Source organism: Heteronotia binoei, chromosome 20, assembly GCF_032191835.1.
Source record: "Heteronotia binoei isolate CCM8104 ecotype False Entrance Well chromosome 20, APGP_CSIRO_Hbin_v1, whole genome shotgun sequence".
In the NCBI taxonomy this organism is placed as follows: domain Eukaryota; kingdom Metazoa; phylum Chordata; class Lepidosauria; order Squamata; family Gekkonidae; genus Heteronotia; species Heteronotia binoei.
In genome coordinates this window covers 38597466-38620546 of record NC_083242.1, presented here as the reverse complement: position 1 = coordinate 38620546, position 23081 = coordinate 38597466, and the positions used below count along the sequence as shown (strand labels likewise).

The window sequence follows — 23081 nt, the reverse complement described above, 5'->3', positions numbered from 1 at the left end:
TAAATGGTCCAAACTTACGGGGAGCCAGAAGCCTCAATTCAACTCCCCTAAAACAGGCCCGCCTTGGAGATCTCAGGCCTTACGAGTGGAGATGCCTCCCCCCACAGACCTCAGGCACCTGCCTCACCTGCTGAGGATGTCCTCTTTCTGGCTGCGGCTGCTCTCGTCTCCGATGGCCAGAACTCGGAACCTGGACAAGGGGAGGGAAGAGGACTGGCTGGAGCCCACAGGCACCTCCCCCCACCCGGGAGAGCTACAGCGGGCTGGGGGATGCTGGTAGCAAAAGTGCCACTTCAGACCTGCAGCAAGCAGCCCTCCAGAATGCTCTCCGCCCCACTGCGGAGACTCCATCTGTGTGAGCGCTGCTGCTCCAGCTGAGGGGGCCCCTGTGCAGCGTCTCTGGGCTGAGGAGAGAGACTCTGGGCTCCGAGGTGCCATGTGAAGCAAGATCCGCTCCCTGGCTTGTTGCTGCAGCTGTTGCGCAGACATCCCCCCTGCCCTTCTCTTCCCAAGCTCCTCGAACCAGGCAGGCCTTACTGGGAGGCTCTGCAGCAAGAGAAGCAGCCTGTCTTTCCAGCGGCTCTGGCACCGGGGGAGGCAACCAGCCCAGAGGAGGTTGAGCGGCAAGCAGCCAGCTCTGCCTTCTCCCCTGCTGACGCGGGGAGGGGGGGAATACCTGCAGAAGAGCTCCTCCAGTGTGTCCGGAATGGCCGGCCGAGGATTCCCCAGGGTGGAACTGAACTTCACCTTCAGCCTCTCCACAAACTCCTTAAATTCTTCCGCACAAACCTTCCAAAACGAGAGGGCCCAACATCACACCTGAGCAGAATGCAGACCCCAAAGCTGGCGAGGGGAAGCAGCCCAGGTGCCCAGCCTGTGGCCCACCAGGTCATCCACGCCAACGGCTGAGCACCCCCACCCCCGCCCCTCTCTGCCCGCCGGCCTCTGCTGCGGGGACCCCCCTGCTGCCTCCAGCTGCTGCAGCTGAGCAGGGCTCTTGCGTCCAGGGCCCGGCTGGAGAAGCCCTCCCTCCCTCCCTGGCCTGCTGGCCACTTCCGAGTGCCCAAGGAGCCAGCGTGCCCTTGCTCCGACTGAGCGCCCCCGGCACAGAGGGAACAGCAGGCCTGCAGAAGAGGTCGGGAGGACGCTGGCAGGCCACTGCCACTCAGGTGCCGGGTCTGGCTGCGTTTCTAGGGAAGGCGGCAGGGTGAGCAGGGATGAGAGGTGGCAACGCAAGTGGGGCAGAGAGAGGACCCTCACCTTGGGGTCCTGATAGTTGTTCTTCCTGTTCATGAACTCCTCGATCAGGGCTCGGTCTTGGTAGACTTCGGCTAGACAGACCCTGCAGCAGACACAGCGGCACAGTCTGGGTCCTTTGGGGAACGCTCCCTCCTGCAAGAAGTCCCCCGCCCCCATTTCCCCAGCGGAGGGCCTGCAGCTCCACCCACGTGCTCTGCTCTGGAAAGGCAGGGGGGACATTTGCAGGCTGCTCTTCCTGCAGGTCGCCTGGGGGAGTTTCTGAAGTGGGGCAAGTTGCGAGGGAAGCAGAAATCACCGACAGCCAGAAAGGACCAGGAGAGTCCAGAGGGAGCTGCTGAGTGGGGCCACCCCAGAGGGGTGAGTTGTTGGGGGGTGAAGCTCCAGCCTTTTGGATCTGGCAACCGCACAAAATGGCTGCCACAGGAGGCGGAGCCAACCACAAGATGTCACACAGCGAAGTTACGCATAACTTTGACAGTAACACTCCAGGCAGAAGCACTGCTGCACCAGACGTGTTTCAAAACAAACGTGATGCTGATGCCTCCAAGGGGTCACCACCAGAGGGCAGCAAAAGCAATTCCTTCCTGAACCTGCTCAGCCGATTTGCTCTCCAGGGGCCAATCGGAATCCCTGCTGGGGAAAAGCCTCACCCAGCCCCCGCCCCCCCCCCGCAGCAGTGTTGGGGGGGGAGGTCCCACTGTGCCCATGGGCTCTGTGCCAGCCCCTCTCACTTGTAATTGAGGTTGGTCTGGGGATTCTTGACGATGTAGCGGGCTCTTCTCCCCACGGAATGAGAAGTCTTGTCCAAGGACTCTTCGAAGCTGGCGTGCATGATGTCCCGCACCACCTGCCAGGGGACGAAAGGCCCCTTGACCTGAAAGAGACCAAAGAGAGTCCCTCCTGAAGCTGAAACACGCCCCCCTCGCTACCCCCCGCTTGGCAGACACAGATTCTGGCGCAAAAGGGCTCCCTGCCTCCAGGCACCCTGCCCCCACCTTGGCATTCAGCACGTTGCTGGCAATCCGGCACAACATCAGCAGGCTGTCCTCCGGCACGGTCCAGGTGACACGCAGGCGGGTCATCCTCTGCAGGGCACTCTGGTCAGCCTCATCGTGGTAGCGGGGCTTCTTGCTCTTCCCCCCCGGGGTCCCCTCTGAGTGGCCCCCGGAAAGGAAAAAGGCAACATTTAATGGCAGTTCCCCTTTGCTTGGACTGCCTGAATTAGCTCTGCACTGCCACCAGGGGGCTCCATCGCAGGCTGAGAGCCTCAGAAGGTGGTGATACACTCAGGAGAATCTGGAATTCAGAGCAGCAGCAGGCCAAGAAGCCGGGAGAAGTGCTCGATGCTCACAGCTGGCTTCTGAGTGGCACAAAGTTCTCCTCCGGGCAGAGGAGTCGTGCCCCTCACTGGCCCTGCTGCCGCCCCCCCCCCCCCGAACCAGAGGCACCGTACCCCTCTTTCTCTTCCGCTTCTTGGTCTTCTTCCCCAGCTCCTTCTTCAGGCGGCGCCTCTTCTGGCTCTTCCCCCCCCTCACTCTCTTGCTCCTGCTCAGCGTCGCTTCCTTCTCCATCTCCACCACGTCTTCTTTCTGGGCAGAGGGCTCTGTTCCCGCAAGGGCTTCACCCCAAAGACTGCTGTGGCCACCTGAGGCGACACACCGGGATTAGCGCTGCAGGACACCCCCCCCCCAGCAGTTCGACGCTATGGCAGCGCATCCGCTGACCTTCAGGAGGCAGCCCCTGAGTGGCAGTGCCCTGCCAGGGTCCTCCTGACCTCTAGGGCAGGAGGCTCTCAACGCTCCCAGGAGGGCGCTCTTTTAAGGGAGGCGGCAGCTGCAAACTGAAAGCAGCGTGTGGCAAGAAGAAGCAAGCACAAGAATTGGGTCCATGTGCTGCATCCTCCGAAATACACCAGACCTATCTTTTGGCCTCGGGCGCCTTCTTCTCAGCTAACCACATGCAGACTAAATAATGTGGCCATTCACAGCCAAAGAAGTATCGTTTCAAGTCTCTGCCTAGAATTTCACTGGTCCTCAGAATGAACCTGTTTGTTCTAACACAGGGGTGGCCAAGCTTGCTTTACGTAAGAGCCACACAGAATAAATGTCAGATGTTTGAGAGCCACAAGACAGAAATGTCAGATGTTTGAAGGAAGGAAGGCAGGAAGGAAAATAGACGGAGGGGGGGAGAGGAGGAGGGAGCATCCCCTTACCTCTGGTGCCAAGAGGGAGGGGCCGTTTGGTTAGGAAGGTCTGGAGTCTCATGGTGTGGCCAGCTTCCGAAGCAGCACTCTCCTAGGGGCAAAGCCAAAAGGCAGGAACTGTCAAGCACAGCCCGGGGTGGAGTTGGGGGCTGCCAGCCCTGAAGGAAGATGGGTTTTGAGTCCTCGTCAAAATCCACAGCCTCTCCAAGTACCCCCACGAGCAGGCATCCGAAGCTTCAGAGATGAGACGCAGAGCTTCAGCCTTGGCTAAAGAGCACGTGGGAGAATCAAAAGAACCATAACTGGGCAGAGGTTGGTTTCTTCTCTTCATAGCCTGCCTGATCCTGAACGCAGCCTCCCCTTCACCACTGAAATTACTCCTGGTGCTGCCAGCCCAATGGCCTCATTAGATCTCGGAAGCTAAGCAGAGCTGACTCTGGCTAGGACTTGGATGGGAGACTTCCTTGGAATGCCAGCAGTCGGGAGGGCAGGGCAGGCTTTATTCCGCCACCTCCCTGAATATCCTCCAGGTCACTGGCAGGGTTCAGTCACCACAAGTCTCTATGACACTTACACACACACACACACAAACTTACGCATGCATAAAAATACCCCAAAAATAATCCTCTTGCTGCCAGGAAGAGCACGGCTTCCTTTTAAAGGATTATATATATGAACATATGAAACTGCCTTATACTGAATCAGACCCCCCCTCAGTCCAACAAAGTCAGTATTGTCTTCTCAGACTGGCAGCGGCTCTCCAGGGTCTCAAGCTGAGGTTTTTCACTCCTATTTGCCTGGACCCTTTTAGTTGGAGATGCTGGGGATTGAACCTGGGACCTTCTGCTTACCAAGCAGATGCTCCACCACTGAGCCACAGCCCCATTCATGGCTCTCCAGGGTCTCAAGCTGAGGTTTTTCACACCTATTTGCCTGGACCCTTTTTAGTTGGAGATGCCGGGGATTGAACCTGGGACCTTCTGCTTACCAAGCAGATGCTCCACCACTGAGCCACAGCCCCATTCATGGCTCTCCAAGGTCTCAAGCTGAGGTTATTCACGCCTACTTGCCTGGACCCTTTTTAGTTGGAGATGCCAGGGATTGAACCTGGGACCTTCTGCTTACCAAGCAGATGCTCTACCACTGAGCTACAGCCCCATTCATGGCTCTCCAAGGTCTCAAGCTGAGGTTATTCACGCCTACTTGCCTGGACCCTTTTTAGTTGGAGATGCCAGGGATTGAACCTGGGACCTTCTGCTTACCAAGCAGATGCTCTACCACTGAGCCACAGCCCCATTCATGGCTCTCCAAGGTCTCAAGCAGAGGTTATCCACGCCTACTTGCCTGGACCCTTTTTAGTTGGAGATGCTGGGGATTGAACCTGGGACCGTCTGCTTACCAAGCAGATGCTCTACAACTGAGCCACAGCCCCATTCATGGCTCTCCAGGGTCTCAAGCTGAAGTTTTTCACGCCTATTTGCCTGGACCCTTTTTGGAGATGCCAGGGATTGAGCCTGGGACCTTCTGCTTCCCAAGCAGATGCTCTACCACTGAGCCACCGGCCCTCCCCAAACAACAGAACTCCAGGCCAGAAACCCTCACCTTCCTGGTCTTATTGATAATGTAGCTTGTCCAAATCCAGTTGCGTTTTAAGTGGGCGTAAAAGCTGGAGTCTAGACCACCGGCTCCCAACCCGTCTCCAGGAACAGAACCGTCATCCACAACCTCTCGACACCCTCTGCGTGCGGATGGGGGGAGGCAGAGAACAGTCTTAGGTACTGGGTAAGATACAGTACACATGAAGCTGCCGTCTACTGAACCAGTCCAGCAGTCCAACAAGGTTAGTCTTGTCCCCTCAGACTGGCAGGAGTTCTCCAGGCTCTTTCACACCCCCTCCTGCCTGGTCCTTTCAACTGGAGATAGTACCAGGGATTGAACTTGCAGTACCTGCCAAGCAGATGCTCTGCCCCCCAGTCACAGCCCCTCCCCCATAAAGGATGGCCTTAAGACTAGGATCAGGGGGAGGGCAGGCCGGGGAAACCTGGGTCAGCCTCCCTCCCTCCCTCCAAGGCTGGTCAGTGAAAAGAAGCAGGCAAGCCTCTGTGAGAACCTCTGAAAGAAGGCCTGGCTGGATGAAAACCTGAGAGCTTCACAGGGACAGCCACGGTCCAAGAGAAGCTTGTCCCAAAGACCAGAAGAGACCAGCTGTGCTCTGCAAGCCCCGGATCTCTCAGAAAACAACGCCTGCACCCCCCCACCCCGGGAATTGCCAGCCTCCCAGTCCCTGCCAGCTGGGCAGCTGCATGCCTGAGTCAGGCCTTCAAGGAGTCTCTGACTGGCAGCCCGACTTCCTTCAGTGGAAGCAGGCCAAAACCAAAGGAGGATCCCACCCGCGCTGAGAAGCGTGAAGTCCCTTGGATTCCTGCTGCTCCTTTGGGACAGGAGGGGCCACCCACGAGCCAGCCCTCTCCCTCCCTGGCCTTGGTCGGCAAAGGAGACCTACGTGGTGTATTCCAGCATGGCACACTTGCGCTCCAGGTTGTGTCTGTGGGCCGCGGTCTCCTGTTCCAGGGTCACCTCCAGAGCACTGCCCCCATCAGCATCGTCTGCTGACGCTCCACTTCTCTTGAGCCGGGGGTGGCGGACGATCCCTGCAAGGCAAAGCAAGCAGACCCTCACAGCAGCAGCGGCAGCCCCCTGGAGGGTCCGAGGCACAGCAGGGAATGGCAAGCCTGGGAGAGCAGGCAGGGGACTCAAAGCAGCGAGCCTGCACCTCCGTACCCAGGGGAGTGTTGAGGCAGATGCACTGCAGGTCAAACCAGAAGTTCTCCACGTCCTGCAGGGTGCTCAGAACATAGAAGCGTCTATCAAAAGGGCGGCTGCTCTGAGCCAAGTTGTAGTGGGGCTCACAGACGGTGGTGTCCACAATCACTGCGTTCTTCTTCATGTACACAAACACCTGCAAGACACACAAGATGCTCCCGTCAGAAAGGCCTTTCCCATTTCAGCTCAGGGCAGAGAAAAGGAAACGCAACAGGTCACTGGGCAATGATGTCGCGATGGCTGATGAGTGCAGATGGTTTTGGAAGTTCCAGAAAGGCTGACCATAGCACTAAAGGCAAGGCCGTAATTCCAGGCCAGCCAACGTAAAGGTGGTGAAGGTCAAGTTTCCTTCCCTGAGCTCCTGGTAGAACTAGCTGCTCCCACACACACAGGCAGCAATGCAAGCAAAATCGGTCAGCACAGATGCAGCATTCCGGAGCTCTGACATGGTTCTCCCCTCTCTCATTTCAGGACCGGCTTTACAAACAGGTGCAAGCCCACAAATCCAGAGAGCCAAAGCCCCCAAAAGTTCAGCTCCTGAGATCCATGCTTGCTTTCGGGGACCAGAATCTGGGGCAGGCCTTTCTTGAAGCAACGGGCAAACATCACCACGCAGGGGAACCCATGTCTTGAGAGTTTGGCCAAGAAGCCAAGCAACGGCTGTGCACCTCCCAAGAGACGGGGGTGATGCATCCATCTGCTCTCTTAAGGCGGTCCCTGAAGAGAGGAGAGGGCTCCTGGGCCAGATGCTGGTCCACTCCAGAACCCTGCAGCACCCACAGCTCCTCCCAGGTGTGAGAAGAACCCCGGCTCCAAGGGCACAACTGTCGCCCCACCCCCACTGCCCGTGCCCCCAGAACATCCCGAGAGGTGTGGCCTGGGCCCCAGCCGCTCTTCCTTGCCCCAAGGGGAAACAAGCAGCCCCCTTTCCCCATCACCTGATCTTTTTCTTGGAACTTCTCTGTGGGACCAAACTGCACCAGCCCCATGTAGCACAGACGCTGCAGGCTCTCCACCACGGAAAAGATGTATCTCCTGCAGGGAAGGACATCTCTAGGCCAACTCACACACAGCAACAGCCACTTCCCATTTCTCACACAGGGTGGAGGATGCTGCTCTCCCCCCACCCCCCAGGAGAGAGCCTCTCGGGACACCTTCTCTGCTGGGGAGGGGAGTGCCGCCCCTCAGCCTGCCCAGGCTGAAAGTCTACCGAACCCTGCAGGGCTGTTGTGCGCAGGGCACTCGGGGGGGGCTGATGAAGTGGACTCTGAGCTCTGTGGCCCCCGGGGGAGGTGTTCCGTGCACGTGACAGGGGGCATAAGGGCAGCACAGGGGGTCTCGGGGTGAGGGGGGTGTCTGCTGCTGGGCTGCTCACTTCCAGCCGCTGTCTATGAGAGTGAACTCCTGCACTAGATACTTCCTGCTGGCCTGCCTGCCATTGGCAGAGTCTCTGACAGCAGGAGGGTGTGAGGGGATCGACGGCTTCTCCATGGCCTGTCTCGCCCCCACCCCTGCCTCGCCACCAAGCCAGGCTTCTTGTGCATGCATGCCCAGCCTCTCCCCATGTTGGTGGGACGTCTCTCCTTTGCCTTTGATGGTCTGCCCATCATTGGCTCCGTTCTCTGTTTGGCGGCGGGTTGGGGACGCTATCAGCCTCTCTGGGGCTGCCTCTCCCCATCCCTAACTGTCATGAGCCGCAGTGCATGCGCCAGGACTGGCCAATGGGGGGGTGGGCTGGCCCTCCCCTCCAGCTGCCTCCGCCTCCCTTGTGCCTATGCCAGCAGCACTGCCATGGTGACCCAGCAAGCTACGCCTCTCCCATCCCCACGCTCCAGAGTGCCGAAGTCCTCAGGAAGTCTACTAGCAGCGCACCAGCTACGCCGTGGCCGGCCACCCCTTATCTCTGGCTTGGGCTGCCTGTTCATCTCTGCAAGGAGCAGGGTCTTCTCTGTTGCAGCCCCAGAACTTCAGGCCGCTCTCTCATAGGAGGCTTTTGAAAGGCAGTCAAAGCCTCCATTTTGCTGAGCTTTTGGCAACAGAGGCATGTTCTGTTGCTTTTAGTGTCCTGCAAATTGTTTCTCTTAATGAAATGTGACTGAGAAGCACAACAGAGGCACTCACCTTTTATAAAGGAGCTTTTGCCTGATGGATCTGGGGAGGTATCTGATCAATGTGTGTCTTCTCAGGGGGTCATTTAAATAATCCTCCAGATTCTCCACCTACCAGGAGGCAACATTTAGCTCAGAGTGTGCAGGACTGAGTGGACTTCCAACTGTGGAAACAGAAACCTCCAGAACCTTGTTCAGAAGAGGACCAGCCGCCAAAGACTGCGCTCATCCCTTCTCCTGCTCCTCTAGAAACACCAGCACTACCTCTCCACACATCACAAGTCCACCACTTCTCTCCCAGCAAAGGACTTAGAAGATGAAGATAGAAGATATAGGATTTATATCCCGCCCTCCACTCCGAAGAGTCTCAGAGCGGCTCACAATCTCCTTTCCCTTCCTCCCTCACAACAGACACCCTGTGAGGTAGATGAAGATATTGGATTCATATCCCGCCCTCCACTCCAAAGAGTCTCAGAGCGGCTCACAATCTCCTTTCCCTTCCTCCCCCACAACAGACACCCTGTGAGGTAGATGGAGATATTGGATTTATATCCCGCCCACCACTCCGAAGAGTCTCAGAGCGGCTCACAATCTCCTTTCCCTTCCTCCTCCACAACAGACACCCTGTGAGGTAGATGAAGATATTGGATTTATAGCCTGCCCTCCACTCTGAAGAGTCTCAGAGCGGCTCACAATCTCCTTTCCCTTCCTCCCCCACAACAGACACCCTGTGAGGTAGATGAAGATATTGGATTTATATCCCGCCCTCCACTCCGAAGAGTCTCAGAGCGGCTCACAATCTCCTTTCCCTTCCTCCCCCACAACAGACATCCTGTGAGGTAGATGAAGATATTGGATTTATATCCCGCCCTCCACTCCGAAGAGTCTCAGAGCGGCTCACAATCTCCTTTCCCTTCCTCCCCCACAACAGACACCCTGTGAAGTAGATGAAGATATTGGATTTATATCCCGCCCTCCACTCCGAAGAGTCTCAGAGCGGCTCACAATCTCCTTTCCCTTCCTCCCCCACAACAGACACCCTGTGAGGTAGATGAAGATATTGGATTCATATCCCGCCCTCCACTCCGAAGAGTCTCACAGCGGCTCACAAGCTCCTTTCCCTTCCTCCCCCACAACAGACACCCTGTGAGGTAGATGAAAATATTGGATTTATATCCCGCCCTCCACTCCGAAGAGTCTCAGAGCGGCTCACAATCTCCTTTACCTTCCTCCCCTACAACAGACACCCTGTGAGGTGGGTGGGGCTGGAGAGGGCTCTCCCAGAAGCTGCCCCCTTTCAAGGACAACCTCTGCCAGAGCTATGGCTGACCCAAGGCCATTCCAGCAGGTGTAAGTGGAGGAGTGGGGAATCAAACCCGGTTCTCCCAAATAAGAGAGCTATGGCTAATCCAAGGCCATTCCAGCAGCTGCAAGTGGAGGAGTGGGGAATCAAACCCAGTTCTCCCAGATAAGAGAGCTATGGCTGACCCAAGGCCATTTCAGAAGGTGCAAGTGGAGAAGTGGGGAATCAAACCCGGTTCTCCCAGATAAGAGAGCTACGGCTGACCCAAGGCCATCCCAGCAGCTGCAAGTGGAGGAGTGGAGAATCAAACCCGGTTCTCCCATATAAGAGAGCTCTGGCTGACCCAAGGCCATTCCAGCAGCTGCAAGTGGAGGAGTGGGGAATCAAACCCGGTTCTCCCAGATAAGAGAGCTCTGGCTGACCTAAGGCCATTCCAGCAGCTGCAAGTGGAGGAGTGGGGAATCCAACCCGGTTCTCCCAGATAAGAGAGCTCTGGCTGATCCAAGGCCATTCCAGCAGCTGCGAGTGGGGAATCAAACCCGGTTCTCCCAGATAAGAGAGCTCTGGCTGACCCAAGGCCATTCCAGCAGCTGCAAGTGGAGGAGTGGGGAATCAAACCCGGTTCTCCCAGATAAGAGAGCTCTGGCTGATCCAAGGCCATTCCAGCAGCTGCAAGTGAAGGAGTGGGGAATCCAACCCGGTTCTCCCAGATAAGAGAGCTCTGGCTGACCCAAGGCCATCCCAGCAGCTGCAAGTGGAGGAGTGGGGAATCCAACCCGGTTCTCCCAGATAAGAGTCCGCACACTTCACCACTACACCAAACTGGCTCAAAAGACACAACAGCTCCAAAAGACGCAGAGCTGGATGCAGCTGGCCTCTGCCCGCCCCCGAGAACAGCTTCCCGCACCTTGTAGCTGACTTGGACGATCTGGACAAAGATGGAGAGCGGCAGGCTGAGGAGAATGTCGCTCACGAGGGCCCACCCATGGCCAAAGTCCCTGTGGACCGGGAGGGGAGGGATGTGACGCTTCCACGAGGCCTCATCCACATACGCTGGCGGGAGGAGGGGGGAGAGAAGAAAAACTTGCTTTCAGAAGAGTTCTGCCTGGTTTCTTATAAGACATTCCGTGGCCAGCCCTGAACGACACTTCCAGCAGTTCAGGCAAGCCCAGAGCCCCCGTAGCCAAACTGAGCCCCGCCCCTCCTCGAGAGGCCCCGCAGTGGGCTGCTGCTGGACCAGATCCTTGCTGCGCAGTCCTTACCCGCCTGCTCTCTGAGCTCCACTTCCACCTCCCGGGCGGGGGCAGGGCGGCTTCCCCCGCCGGCTGCATCAGGCTCCTCCCCCCCGGGCGTGACCAGCTGTGGGTGACAAGAGGAGTCCAGGCCGGGGTCACTGCTCGCCAGCTCACTGCCCGCTGAGCTCTGCGACGGACTCAGCGGGTGCCCGTACACCAGGTACCAGAAGAAGAGGTGGGCTGTCCTCAGGCGGGGCATCTTGGGGAGGAAGCCCAGGGAGCGTCCGAGGCCTGGCACTGGAGAGACAGAGCGAGAGAAGTGGACATTTGCCAGCCGGGGCCTTGCAGGGAGGCCGGCTCTCCAGCTGGGAGGAGCCAAGTCAGAGAGAGGTCAAAGGTCTTCACCTGTCACGGGGTGATAGTTGAGCGTTGCAGGGTGCACCTTCTCCCCAGCCCTTCTCTCTTCCATCTCCTGCAAGGCAGCCCCGATCCCGGATTCCTGGCTGCCCTCATCCAGGCGCTCCTGGGAGCTCGGCGTCTGGGGAACTTTCATCCTGCCCTTCCAAAGAGGGAGAGGAGGTCAGCCGCCTAGGCACCAGGATCTCCTCTTCTCCTCCTGTATGCTGGGAAGCAGCCCGGCTGACAGAGGTTGCCGACCCATGGGCTGCCTCAGAGTGTCGCAGGGGCCGAGGTCTCCTCCTCCAGGCACCCAGGGAACAGACTCCCCCCCCACCAGAACCCCCTTCCCAGAGTCAGGCGGCTGCTCCACCGGAGGCCCTGTGCCATGCCTGCCCCTGCCACCTGCCTGTTCACGCTGCTCGAGTTCGAAATCCGGAACCGGACTTGCTCAATGGCGCTTCTCACAAGTGGGTCGTTGGGGCTGACGGACGGGTCCACCACAAACTCCACCTGCCAAGGCAACAGAGGCATGCTCAGAATGGGCAGCTCTTGCCCCCACCTCATCTGGCTTTCTGTGGGAGGGCAGTTCAATGTCCACAGTGCAGAGGACTGCAGCTTAGAGGCAGCATCAGAGAAGAGATGCAGCCCAGACTATGTGGAAGATACGGAGCTTCTCAGGAGGCTGTACCACAGAGGACTCCCTTCCTGCAGAGAGCCACACTTCCAAGTCAGGCTGAACGTGGAAGGTAAGGATGCCAGGAGATTCCTCCAGGGGGGGGGGTTTCCTCCCACTCACCTTTTTGCTGACCCCATCCTGGATGACAGTCGTGCGGTAGAGGCGCAGGAGCCCTTCCTGGGAGAGCCGCTGCACTAAGCGGACGATGGACTTCTTGCAGCACCGGGTCGAGACCCCCTCCTGCTTCTCCTGGTCCATGACCATCTTCTGCAGCCTGCAACGCAAGACCGCTGGTCTGCCGCTCAGAGCTCCGGGGATGAACACCCCACAGGAGTGGGCTGGGGGGGCCCTGCCCCAAATGGCTTGCAGGGCAAGAGAAGCAGGGGAGGGAGGGAGGGAGGGAGGGAGGGAGGGAGGGAGGGAGGGAGGAAGGAAGGAAGGAAGGAAGGAAGGAAGGAAGGAAGGAAGGAAGGAAGGAAGGAAGGAAGGAAGGAAGGAAGGAAGGAAGGAAGGAAGGGAGGGAGGGAGGGAGGGAGGGAGGGAGGGAGGGAGGGATGGAGGGACGGACCCTGGAGCACCAGCTGGGAGGGGAGTTGAAAGGGAGAGCTGGCCACTGGAAGCCCTTTGGAGGTTTCTAACAGAGACTAGGAGAAAACAGTTCTGGGGATGTCGGTGACTGTTTGGGTTCCAGAGCATGAACCCCACTGGCCCTTAGCTTCAACCCAGACAGCCAGTGCAGTGCAGTGCAGCTGATGAGGAGAAAGGAGAAAGGAGTGCTTCCCAGACAGGGAGGGACCCAGGCCCACAGATGGGCCTCCCCCAGCCCAGAGCAAGGCTCACAGGTCCCCCCCCCCCATGCCCCCCCTTCAGCAGCCCAGGGCCAGAGCGCCACCCCCTCCCCCCCGCCCCGACTCACACAAACAAGCTCTCGATCAAGCGGAGGTTTTGGACAGCCTCAATGATGAGGTTGCGCCGTTTCAGGAGGCGGTAGGTCTCATGCGAGCGCTCAAATGCCGCGGCTCGAGGGCGCTTCTCTTTCCTCTGGGCATCCCAGGTCTTCTGGCCACAGGGGAGGGAAAGGCCCGTAAGAGGAAGAAGCACAAGCCCCAGGCCAAGGCGGAGAGAAAAGGAGAGCAGGGGGCCCAAGGGGGAGCCATCGGAAGAGCCAGCCCCAAGCTCTCTTCCCTGCCACGAGGGCCAAGCAGCTGCCTCTAGGGAAGCCCACACAATACGAGGACAGCCCCCCCAGTCTCCTTCACCTCCTTCCTAGCCCACCTCTAGCCCCAAGGCCCGTCCAGCTGAACACAGGACACAAAGTGAAAGGGGGGAGGGGAACAACCCATGCAAATTCCCTGGTGAAATGAAACAGTTTTCACAGTTCCCCTGAAGGCCAGTCAGGAGACTGTGCACACCTCCCCAGGGATCTCATTCAGAAATTGTGGGGCCAGCACAGAGAAGGCCTCAGAAGGGGGTGCAGCTAACCTTCCAAATCAAAGAGAGGGCCCTGGCTGCGTGGCCTACCAGGGGCACGGGGGTTCAGAAGGGCCTTCACGGAAGCCCTTCCAGTGGGGCTGGCTGCCCTTTTCACAGGACATACAGAGAGGTCCAGGAACCATGGGACAGATAACGGCTCTGCCATTTAAGTGGCAAAGATGCATTTCTAAGTCAAGCAGGGGGAACCCCCCCCCCCCCAAACACACACCTGTGGGCAAAGAGCTATGCTTCCTTGAGCAGCTGTTCACCCCTGGCCTCCTGACCTGACCTTTCACTCTCCTTTGGATTCCAAACAGCCCAAAGTCCCAGGGAACAACTTCCTAGCAGTGCGGGCACACAGCAATGAGCAACCAGGGAGGAGGGGAAGGCTGAAGGACAACGGCCTGGAAGCCATGCCACCCGCCAACTCCTGCCACAAGCTGGCCAGCCCTGCCCCCAGCACTCCTTTGGTCTGTTCTCTCTTGCTCTGCGCAAGGGAGGGATGGCAAAGCTGAGGGGGTTGTTTCCAGTGCCCACGACAGCTGCGACCTGGCAGAGTCCATCTAGTCCAGCATCCTGTCTCATGCAGTGGTCACCTAGTCACCCTAGGAGGCCAACCTTAGGGCATGAAGGCTGAAGCCAGATCCTGGCACCAGGATTTAGAAGGTGACTGACCCCGGCGTCATCAGGGCTAGTAGCCAGTGATAGCCCTCTCCTTCATGAATCTGTCTAATCCCCTTTCAAACCACCTATGCCTCTGACTATCACAATATCCGCCAGCAGGAAATCCCACATTTTAACCACTCGGTATTTCCTTTTGTCAGTCCTGACTCTGCCACCCACCACCTCCACTGGGGGCTTCTCGAGACCTCCGGAGCCCTGCCCCTCAGCCCTGCCAAACAGGCCCAGATTTGAACGAGAGCCTCTTACTTTGGGGGTTTTGAGCCTGACTTCCTCCACCACCACCACGTCCTCAGAGTCCTCCGAAGAGCGGGCGCACCAGGAGAGCGCGGCCTCTTGCTTTGGCACGTCTGACACAGGATCGCCCTCTGCCGCCTGATCGGGGAGCTCTTCTGAGTATCCCGGGGAATGTGCCGGAGGCCGCATCCTGCCCAGGCTTGCTGGAGCTGCCAGTTTCCTGGCTGGGTCAAGAAGAAACAAACATGCAGGCCCAGCTGGTCAGCCTTGGCCTTCAGCAGCCCTGCAAGCTGCGCTTCAGCCACCTGCTCCTGGAGGTCAAGACTGGCAGCCTGTTAATCTGCCGGCAGCAGCCAAAGAGAGAGACCCAGGAGCACATCAAGGGGGAGCTTTCCTGAGTCCCCGCAGCCCCTTCTCCAGATGCCTGAAGGGGCCTGAAGCAGGGACTGAAACGGTGTGAGGCTCAAAAGTGCTCCTTCCAGAAGGGGCTGCCTCCTTGGCGAGACCACAGAACTGGACTGGGCCCTCCACCACTCAGCCCCGGAAGCAGGTCAATATGGGGAACGGTGGGGGGGGGGGCACTGGCAACCCTCCCCCCCATCCCACTGCCAAGAAATCAGAGAGTCCCTGCCCTGCCCCTCTAGCGGTGGCCGGCCCAGCCACACACTGCTTCAGAAGAGGGCCTGGGCCGAGGGGCTCCTGGTGGAGGGAGGGAGGGAGGGAGGCAGCCAAGAAACCCACAGTACCGCCCACTCGGGGCCCAAAGAGCTGTTGCACCTGGAGGTGCCACGTGAGGCTTTGGAGCCCAGAAGAAGCACCCTTGACCCGACAACTCCCCCCGCCCCCGCACCTTTGGTTGGGGTCGACTGAAAAGGGAGCCTCAGCCGTGCCCCCGTGCCAGCCTTCCTTGGCCCCACGCCGTCCTTCTCCTCCTCCTCCTCTTCATTGGCCAGCTCAGAGAGCAGCAGCGTCTCCTCCTCCCCCAGGGAGAGCTCCTCCCCCGGCAGGGAGTCCTCCTGAGCCGCAGAGGTGCTGGCCAAGGCCAGCTGCTCGCTCCGGGCCTTCTCGCGCTCAAACTGCCGGCTCAGGTCGCTCTCTTCCGCAAAGGTGCAGGTGATGTACTTGGTCGTCCGCTGCCGGCCTTCATCTTCCATGAACCCCTAAAGCAGGGCCGAGACGGGGTGAGTCAAGGCTGCACGGTCCACGCGAGGAGCAGCGGGGGGAGTCCGGGGGAGGCATCAGCCCCACAGAGGTTACCTTGATCACTTTGTACCGCTCCAAGAGGCGGCACAGCATCCGCGCCTCCAGCTTCCCCACGTTCATTGCTGCTCGCAGCTCAGCTTGGGAAATGCCTTTGGTGCCCCAGCTTTCGACTGCGGAAGAAGAGGGGAAAGGGGATCATCGGGGCTGGATTTACACTGGAGGCCTCTCGGATCTCAAACAGACTCGGTTTTGGAATGTGAGATAACCAAACAGGAACCCCCCAAGGCCCCGTATTCCGTGTCTGGAAAGAAGCGCAAATGAAGACAGCTAGATCTGGAGAATTTTGGAGGTTGCTATGCAACCACCACAATATTGCAGAGCCTTCTCCCCCTTGATTTCTCTCAAGCCTTAAAGCCATGGTGGGGGAGGGGGAGCAGAGCTGGACGTGGAGACCCAAAGAGCCCTGGGAAAGGCCCCCCGTTGGAGGACTTGCTGGGAACATGCCTGGCAGTGCCCACGGGACTTCCTGCCCACAGGACTTGGCCCAGCCTCAAGGCTGCCCCCTCACCTGGCCAGGCTTTCCCCAGGGGAAGGAAAGCAGAAGGTGGGAAGGAAGGAGTATGGTTAGTGGGTGGGGACAAGATAAGGAAGCAGGAAAGGGGGAGTGGCTGCAGAGCCTGCCAGGAAAGGGCAAAAGAAACAAGGGGGATGGGCACAAGGAGAAAATGAGATGTCCCCAGCAAGACCTTGTGTGTCCCCCTGCCTGGACATCGTCACCATGAAGCCAGAGAGAGACAGTGACAACCAAACTGTCTGTTCAACTATTTCCCACACTGTAACCAACAAATTATATATATTAATTTATAACATTTACACGATTCTTAGGAGCTCCGGCCTTCATGTCCCTGGCTTGGTGACTGGGGCTCCTCACGAGTCTCAGAAGCTGAAACGACTATTCCCCCCAAGGAACAGCTGGCCCCTTAATCTCACCCAAAGCCATACCCTAACAGAAGCACCTGAATCTTCCCACACAAAATGAAACGTGCTCTGATTGTGTTTCTGGTGGCCACTGAAAAAGACCCTCACCCCGAGCATCTCTGCTCATTTGCCGGCTGCACAGAGGGACCCTACCACACCCCAGGCCGCACACGCGACAGCTCCACCTACTTAGCTCGTACGCCTGCGTCAGCATGTCCTTCTCGTAAACCACGTCGATGGGCTGCACCGTCTTGGTGATCACCTCTTCGTCATCGTCATCGTGGTAGTCATCCACCTTCTTCCGAAACTCCTTCACGAGCTTCAGGCAACGGACCATGACGTCAGTCCCTAGGAGCAAAGGGGTGGGGGGGGGGGCAGCATGGCTAAGGTAAGGCAGGCATCACGTTCCATACAAACTGCTCACAAATGAGAAGCCATCCTAAAACAGGCAGGCTCCCCCATGGGGAAACGCAGACTGACCTCTGGCTGCACAAAGAGTAGCTAGGACAGACAGCCTCCCCCTTCCCCCCCCCCCCACAAGCATTGCAGCTCCTGTTGGAGAAGCCTGCCTTCCCACACATCGACCGGTCTACCATCCCAACAGTCCTACAGGTACAGCAAGGGCACTCAAGGCAGCCAAGCTCACAGGGCTGCTCTCCACAGGCCCAGCCGGTCTCCCTGCATGCTTGTGGCGGATGGAGAAATCGCCCTGTGCCTCAGCAGGAGGCCTGAATCCAAAGGGACATATGGCCATGGCACCCACTGCAAGGCCCCCTCCTGCTGGCAGAAGAGATGGTCTTGCTTAAGAGACAGGTGTCAACAGGAAAACTGGAAATACTCTCTCTTCTGAAATGATTGCATTGCATTTGAGGCACTATTCTACTCACTGCAAATTTATAGCAGAATGTAACCTTCTATATATAAATCACATATTTTCTATGCTGTATTTCTGTGTCATGATTAAACAAGACTCTCCCACAATTTACTACAATGATCATACAGTTTTGAAAATTTCAGCATTTTCAATGCTCTGACGTTTTAACATGCTGCTAGTCCTATTATAACTGTATGAGACTGTATGAGACTACTTCTGTCCAAATAATCCCATTTTTTTCTTTACTACAAAATGTATGTTTTCTTTTTTCACTTTCCCTCCTTACTTCCCAAATGGCAAAAAACTAAGTAGCGTGCTAATGTTTGCCCCTCACTCTGTTTCTTTAGCAGTGGACGTTTCTATAGCTTTTCCAGCAGAAAATTTAATCTTCCTAAATTTGCCAAACTGTAGAACTGTATGTGATAATTATGCATTTCATGTCCAAGCAGTAAAGTTGAGGTTTGATGAGCAATTTCAGCATGCCCTGCTTTAAAAAACCCACAAACTACAGCCCTCTCCCCAGCCCTCGCCTTACCCCTCTTGGTCTTGAAGGGGCCTCCTTCAGGCTGCATGTTCTGTAATGGGACGGACACGATCTTGCCCAGGCCGGCATTCAGCATATACTGGTAGAGACGTTTGAACGTTTTCTCACAGAGCCCCTGCAGCACAAGCAGACGAGCCAACAGCCCTCACTCCTCTGCCCCCAAGACAGAGGGCCGGGGAATCCAGCAGCCCACTCAGCCCTGCGCGGCTCAAGACAAGACTGACTGTAAGCTGCACTTCCCGACAAGGAGTCTCCCTCAGGGCCTCCCTCCCTGCAGTCTCAAGCTTCCAGACCCCTGTGGATTCCGTGGCTTCTCTAAGCTCCGCTTAGCAGCTCAAGCACTGGCTGAAGAAAAGGGCTGGGACCATGAACCTCCCCTCTGGTAGAGCAATGTGCCAGGGCCTAGCAGGGAGCAGAGCCCAACCAGTGGCAGAAGGAAGGCCAGCATGAGGGCAAGAAGTCAAGGCACTGCCTGCCTCATTGCCTGAGAGTTCTGGTCCGTCTGCCAGCCGCAGAGGCACGTGCGATGCCAGAAGAGTTCTCTAAGCAAGAGAGCCAACTGCCCGGCTAGGAATGCCCGTCTGAAAGAGCTGCCCTCCTGGAGACTCATCTGGCCCCTCAGAGAAACCTGCAAGTCCAACTTGCCAAAGTTTTAGCTGCTCAGCTACAGCTCGCAAGGGAAATCACGACCCCACCAACTGGTGACCCAAACTCTGCCTGAGCACGAAGGACTCTTGCTGGAGATGGGCTGCAGGATTAGGAAATTAAGGGCCCACAAAACAGATGCTGTTGGGCTGGTGAGCAGGCAGTGTCCAAGAAAACCCCATCTTTGCCAGAAGAAATGTTTTTTCCCCACTGAGACATTCTCGGTGGAGTGGACGCTTTCAGGTTTCAGATTACAATATTCAACATGACCTGCTGGGTCAGACCAGTGAGGGCTCATCCAGCCCAGCATCTCAGCTCACTCAACCTTGGAGGGCCAAACAAAGCCTTCCCCTGCTGCTGTCTCCGCACACTGGGATCTGGAGGTTTGCTGCCTCCGAATGTGGAGTTCCTTTTATTCCGCGTGGCTGGTAGCAACCAAGAAGCCTATCCCTGCCCCACCCCCCCGGAATTTGTTTCAGCCTCTTTAAAACTGAATAGGCAGAGCAACTAGAAAAGGAGTGGGGGGGGCTCACCAGTTCCTCCCGAATGCTCCCCAGGGTCTCCATTTGGCCGGGCCGACCACTCAGCATGCCAGAGAGCTTCTCCATAAGGATATCATATTTGCTCCTCCTAAAACCCAGGAATAGACAAGCAGGAGTGAACCCCACGAGACTTAATAAGGGGACGCCCCTTGCCCGCCCAACTTGCAAGCTATCAGTGATGCCCTGATATGGGCAAAGGGAGCCAAGAAGGCAGAGCCTCTGGCCGCTTACCCTGGAAGGCCTCGCACACACCTGTCAACGTGAAAGCGGGTCAGGAGGAGAAGGATGGAGTGCTGCTGGGCCCCCGAGGGCAGCCGGATCACGTGGGACTGCATGGAAATGAGCCCGTTCCTGTCAAGCACCCGGCGGTGGTAGTGAAGCTTCCCGGCGTCCACTCTGGAACAACAAGCTGTGCTCTTGATGGCGCAAAAGCAAACAGTGCAGCAGGGCCCCGACCGTGAAAAATGTTCTCAAAATGTGCGTGTCTAAATGCGATGATGCTAATCACATCAGGAATCAAACTGAGTTCTTACGCTAGACGTGAAATATGTTTTGGCCTTCCTCCAGGTGAAACACACTAACACAATGAGCCCCTTCCTCCAGGTGAAACACACTAACACAGGCAACGAATTGGCACCACTGATGCAGAAGCGGGGGCTTATCTAACCCTGACTATTTCTCTCTTGCTACCCAAACAAAGCCCTGACGGACAGCCCAGGCTAGCCGGATCATGTCAGATCTCACAGTTCAGCATGGCTGGGCACTCGGGAGTGTTTGGGTGGGAGGCCACCAACAAAACCCAGGGTTGCCATCCACAGGAAGGCAACGGCAAACCACCACTGGACATTTCTTGTCTGGAAAAACCTATGGGTCACCTAAGCACGATACAGTAGGTTGGTAGGTAGGTAGAAAGATAGATTGATAGATGATATAGACAGAGGCTAGATTAGATTAGATAGGCACTCCCACGCATCTGTTGCAGTCTGGCCATGGCTTTGCCATCTCCCCAGGGGGACCAGCAGATGGCTTCTCTACAGCTGAGCAGCCCCATAAGATAAACAGCAAACTAAAAGTACAGAGGAGTTTACAGAGGCTAAATCCCAGAGACACTCTGCAAGAAACAGGCAAGCCAAGGCAATAACAGGCCCTCCAGCCCACAGGGACAAGTGGTCCCCTCCAAGCCAGGAAGGGATACCTGCTGATGCCTCATCCCCCAGGCAGCACAAATCACACGTCTCACAACTGCAGCTCAAAGACAGGAGAGAAAACAAAAGGAGCTGCTCCATTAGCATCATGGCATCTGGACATCAGCATCGCTGCTTACCAACAGATACAGGTCTTCACACACTTACTTGAAAGCTACACTGAGGTCTCTTTGGAGCTCTCCTTGCCATCGAGCGCGCCCCAGCCGCTCCAGAATGCAGTAGGAGAAGTCAGGAAGTTTCAAATCTGGATCCCCTTCCCAGCCTATCAGCGCTCTGTGCCGCAGGACCTGGGAGGCAACAATAACCAGTTTCTCTCCCCATCTGCAAGCAAGAACAGAAAAATAAAAGTTGCTGGCAGGACTCCTGAATGAGGAGAGATGCTAGGGGAACCACACGCAAGACTTCTGCTGCTCATCATGCATCTCCTAAGGAGGTTTAGGCTTTGGTTTTACAGCCACTGTCTGAGAACTAGACGCACACACACAAGGGGATCATTTTGACACAATAAGAGAGCTTTTAGGCAAGACTGAAAATGAGTGTGAGACTTGTGCTTATCAGAAAACCAGGGCAGCTTCATTGAGTACAGAGTCAGAATATTTTGTACTGTGGCATCTCACCACAGTGTTCAGTTCTGTTTGTGCTTACAGAACTGAACACTGTGGTGAGATGCCAGAGTACAAAATGTATTCGAATAAGGCACAGAGACACAGAAGGCTTTCTCTCCCTTATCCATAACAAGAGAGCTCAAGGCCTACTGAAAGAATACACAGAAGATGATTCTGCTTCACACATCACACAGCCACAGAATTCATCACCACAAAATGGAGAGATAACAAGAGCTGTATGCAGGGTTAACTTGGGATCTGACAAATTCACACAGGCTGTGCCTACCAATGGTCAGTCTGGAGGCAGCGTCAGATGCCCTGGAGCAAAACAATAAGCAGGCAGCTCTTCCTGGCTGTGTGCCCTCTTGTCTGATCCCTGCGGTCACCCACGAGGGCCACAGAATGCTGAGGGAGGGGGCCTGGGCCTCATGCAGCGGACAACGGTGCCGAGGGCATTTCGCGGGCTTGCTTCGGCTACTCACTTGTCACAAGCCTCTTCGTAAGTGCAACAGGGCTGCATGTCCTTTGTCCTGATCTGATCAGTCACATCCAGCCTCTCTTTGAAATGCTGGCAGGAGCCCTGAATGCCATCCTTGTTGTCCAGCACCATGTGCACAGGGTAAAGGTCATCGAAAGGAATGGGGTCTCTCTTGGTCTCCAGGATGCCCGTTTCAAGATCGATTTCTTCATACCTGAAACAACAGGTGGGGCATGAGCTCCTCTGAGCCAGCCTGACTGGGACCTGTTGGGTTTGCTGCTGTTTGTGTAGACTGACGCTTGTGCCCAACAGAAGGATCCAGGACCTTAATGTTCCCCCAAACTGCCCAGCCCGAAGGGACTTAGGCCAAGGAAGTCAAGGTGGGCCAGCCTGAGACCAGAAGCCACAGGATCAGACCCTCACTCAGCCACCCAGAGAAGGCCTCTGCTTCCATTGCCAGGCAACACAGACCCCCCTTTTCATGCGAAGCTCTTTGCAGGAAAGCAGCCAGCCCTCGGGACTAGAAGACTGGAAATGGGTTGCCAACACCTGGAAACTTGGGGGTGGTGGAGCCTGGCACAGGTGGAGTTTTGGGAGCTGGGAACCTCAACATGGTATAGTGCAGGGGTGTCAAACATCTGGCCTGGGGGCCGAATCAGGTCCTAGGACTCCTATCAGACCCCTGAGGAACTGGCTGTCATCTGCTTCCTTCTCCCTCCCTCTTGCTTCCTTCTGCATTAAAGCTTGCTTTGCAAGGCTTGCTCAATTGCACAGGAGCTACAGAGCAAAACCTCTATTTTCTCCATTGGCTGAGGTTCCTCCCTTGGGGAGGAAGGGGGGGGGGGAGGCAGAGCTTGCTTTGCCAGGCTCTCTCAACCACACAGCAGAATTACTGAGCCAAGTCTCTCTTCCTTCTATTGGCTGGCCCTCCTGGGGAAGGAAGGAAGGAGCCAGAGCCTCCTTTGCCCAGTTCCCTGGATCTCTGATGTAGCCAATCCTCCTGAAGCTTCCAGTAGGCCCTGCAAGCTCTGGGAGGTGTGGCCTAATATGCAAAGGAGTTCCTGCTACAAAAAAAAGCCCTGGTCCGGCCCGCCAAAGTCTCATCTATATCAGATTGGGCCCTCATAACACCCCTGGTACGGCTCCCCACAATCCGCCTTCCCAAGCAGCCGCTTCCTCCTGGAGGTTGGCAGCCTGGAGCAGGGCGGCGGCGGCTTCCCTTCCTCACCGGTCGAAGAGGCGGAGCGGCGGCCGGGGCTGCGGGAGGAGGTGGAAGCGGAGCTGGGGCTGGGCGGCCAGGGTGGCCCAGAGGAGCTGGCGGGCGGCGGGCTCCAGGGGCAGCGGCGGCGGGAAGGGCGGGACGCGGCCGGCAAGACGCTCCCACAGCGCGCCCGGCGTCACCCCCTCCAGCCCCTCCAGCGCCACCTCGTCCAGCGCTGCCCACAACGCCTCCATCCCCGCCGCCGGCGCCACTGCGCACGCGCGCCACGGCGCACCGGAAACGCGCCACCGGAAACGCGCCAGCAACAGGCGCCCGCGCGTCCGGCGCCTCCGCGGTCACCAGGGCAACGCCTGAAGCTCGGCGGCGGCTGTTGGGAGGGCAGGGAGA

At 57.2% G+C, this 23081-nt stretch overlaps 1 protein-coding gene and 2 non-coding genes across 3 annotated transcripts in view; all 3 read right to left on the bottom strand.

Annotated features, from left to right (window-relative positions):
* Positions 1 to 22946, bottom strand: part of GTF3C1 (general transcription factor IIIC subunit 1) — a 29838-nt gene extending 6892 nt beyond the window's left edge. The window contains exons 1-28 of the mRNA XM_060260955.1: positions 22701 to 22946; positions 21477 to 21686; positions 20537 to 20710; positions 19437 to 19580; positions 19176 to 19272; positions 17989 to 18112; positions 16769 to 16927; positions 15656 to 15771; positions 15249 to 15558; positions 14411 to 14622; positions 12924 to 13066; positions 12128 to 12281; positions 11738 to 11841; positions 11338 to 11486; positions 10960 to 11229; positions 10605 to 10750; positions 8408 to 8505; positions 7225 to 7321; positions 6245 to 6422; positions 5967 to 6114; positions 5066 to 5201; positions 3473 to 3554; positions 2714 to 2905; positions 2256 to 2413; positions 1992 to 2134; positions 1261 to 1342; positions 677 to 789; positions 128 to 190 (exon numbers count right to left, since the gene is read on the bottom strand). Coding sequence (XP_060116938.1) covers positions 128 to 190; positions 677 to 789; positions 1261 to 1342; positions 1992 to 2134; positions 2256 to 2413; positions 2714 to 2905; positions 3473 to 3554; positions 5066 to 5201; positions 5967 to 6114; positions 6245 to 6422; positions 7225 to 7321; positions 8408 to 8505; positions 10605 to 10750; positions 10960 to 11229; positions 11338 to 11486; positions 11738 to 11841; positions 12128 to 12281; positions 12924 to 13066; positions 14411 to 14622; positions 15249 to 15558; positions 15656 to 15771; positions 16769 to 16927; positions 17989 to 18112; positions 19176 to 19272; positions 19437 to 19580; positions 20537 to 20710; positions 21477 to 21686; positions 22701 to 22927 — 4229 coding nt within the window. The 5' untranslated portion in view covers positions 22928 to 22946. The remainder of the gene's footprint in view (positions 1 to 127; positions 191 to 676; positions 790 to 1260; positions 1343 to 1991; positions 2135 to 2255; positions 2414 to 2713; positions 2906 to 3472; positions 3555 to 5065; positions 5202 to 5966; positions 6115 to 6244; positions 6423 to 7224; positions 7322 to 8407; positions 8506 to 10604; positions 10751 to 10959; positions 11230 to 11337; positions 11487 to 11737; positions 11842 to 12127; positions 12282 to 12923; positions 13067 to 14410; positions 14623 to 15248; positions 15559 to 15655; positions 15772 to 16768; positions 16928 to 17988; positions 18113 to 19175; positions 19273 to 19436; positions 19581 to 20536; positions 20711 to 21476; positions 21687 to 22700) is intronic.
* Positions 4550 to 4621, bottom strand: TRNAT-GGU (transfer RNA threonine (anticodon GGU)). The gene has a single exon. It is a non-coding gene; the product is annotated as a tRNA-Thr (tRNA).
* On the bottom strand, positions 4687 to 4758 carry TRNAT-GGU (transfer RNA threonine (anticodon GGU)). Its single transcript has one exon. It is a non-coding gene; the product is annotated as a tRNA-Thr (tRNA).
* Positions 22947 to 23081: the final 135 nt, after the last annotated feature.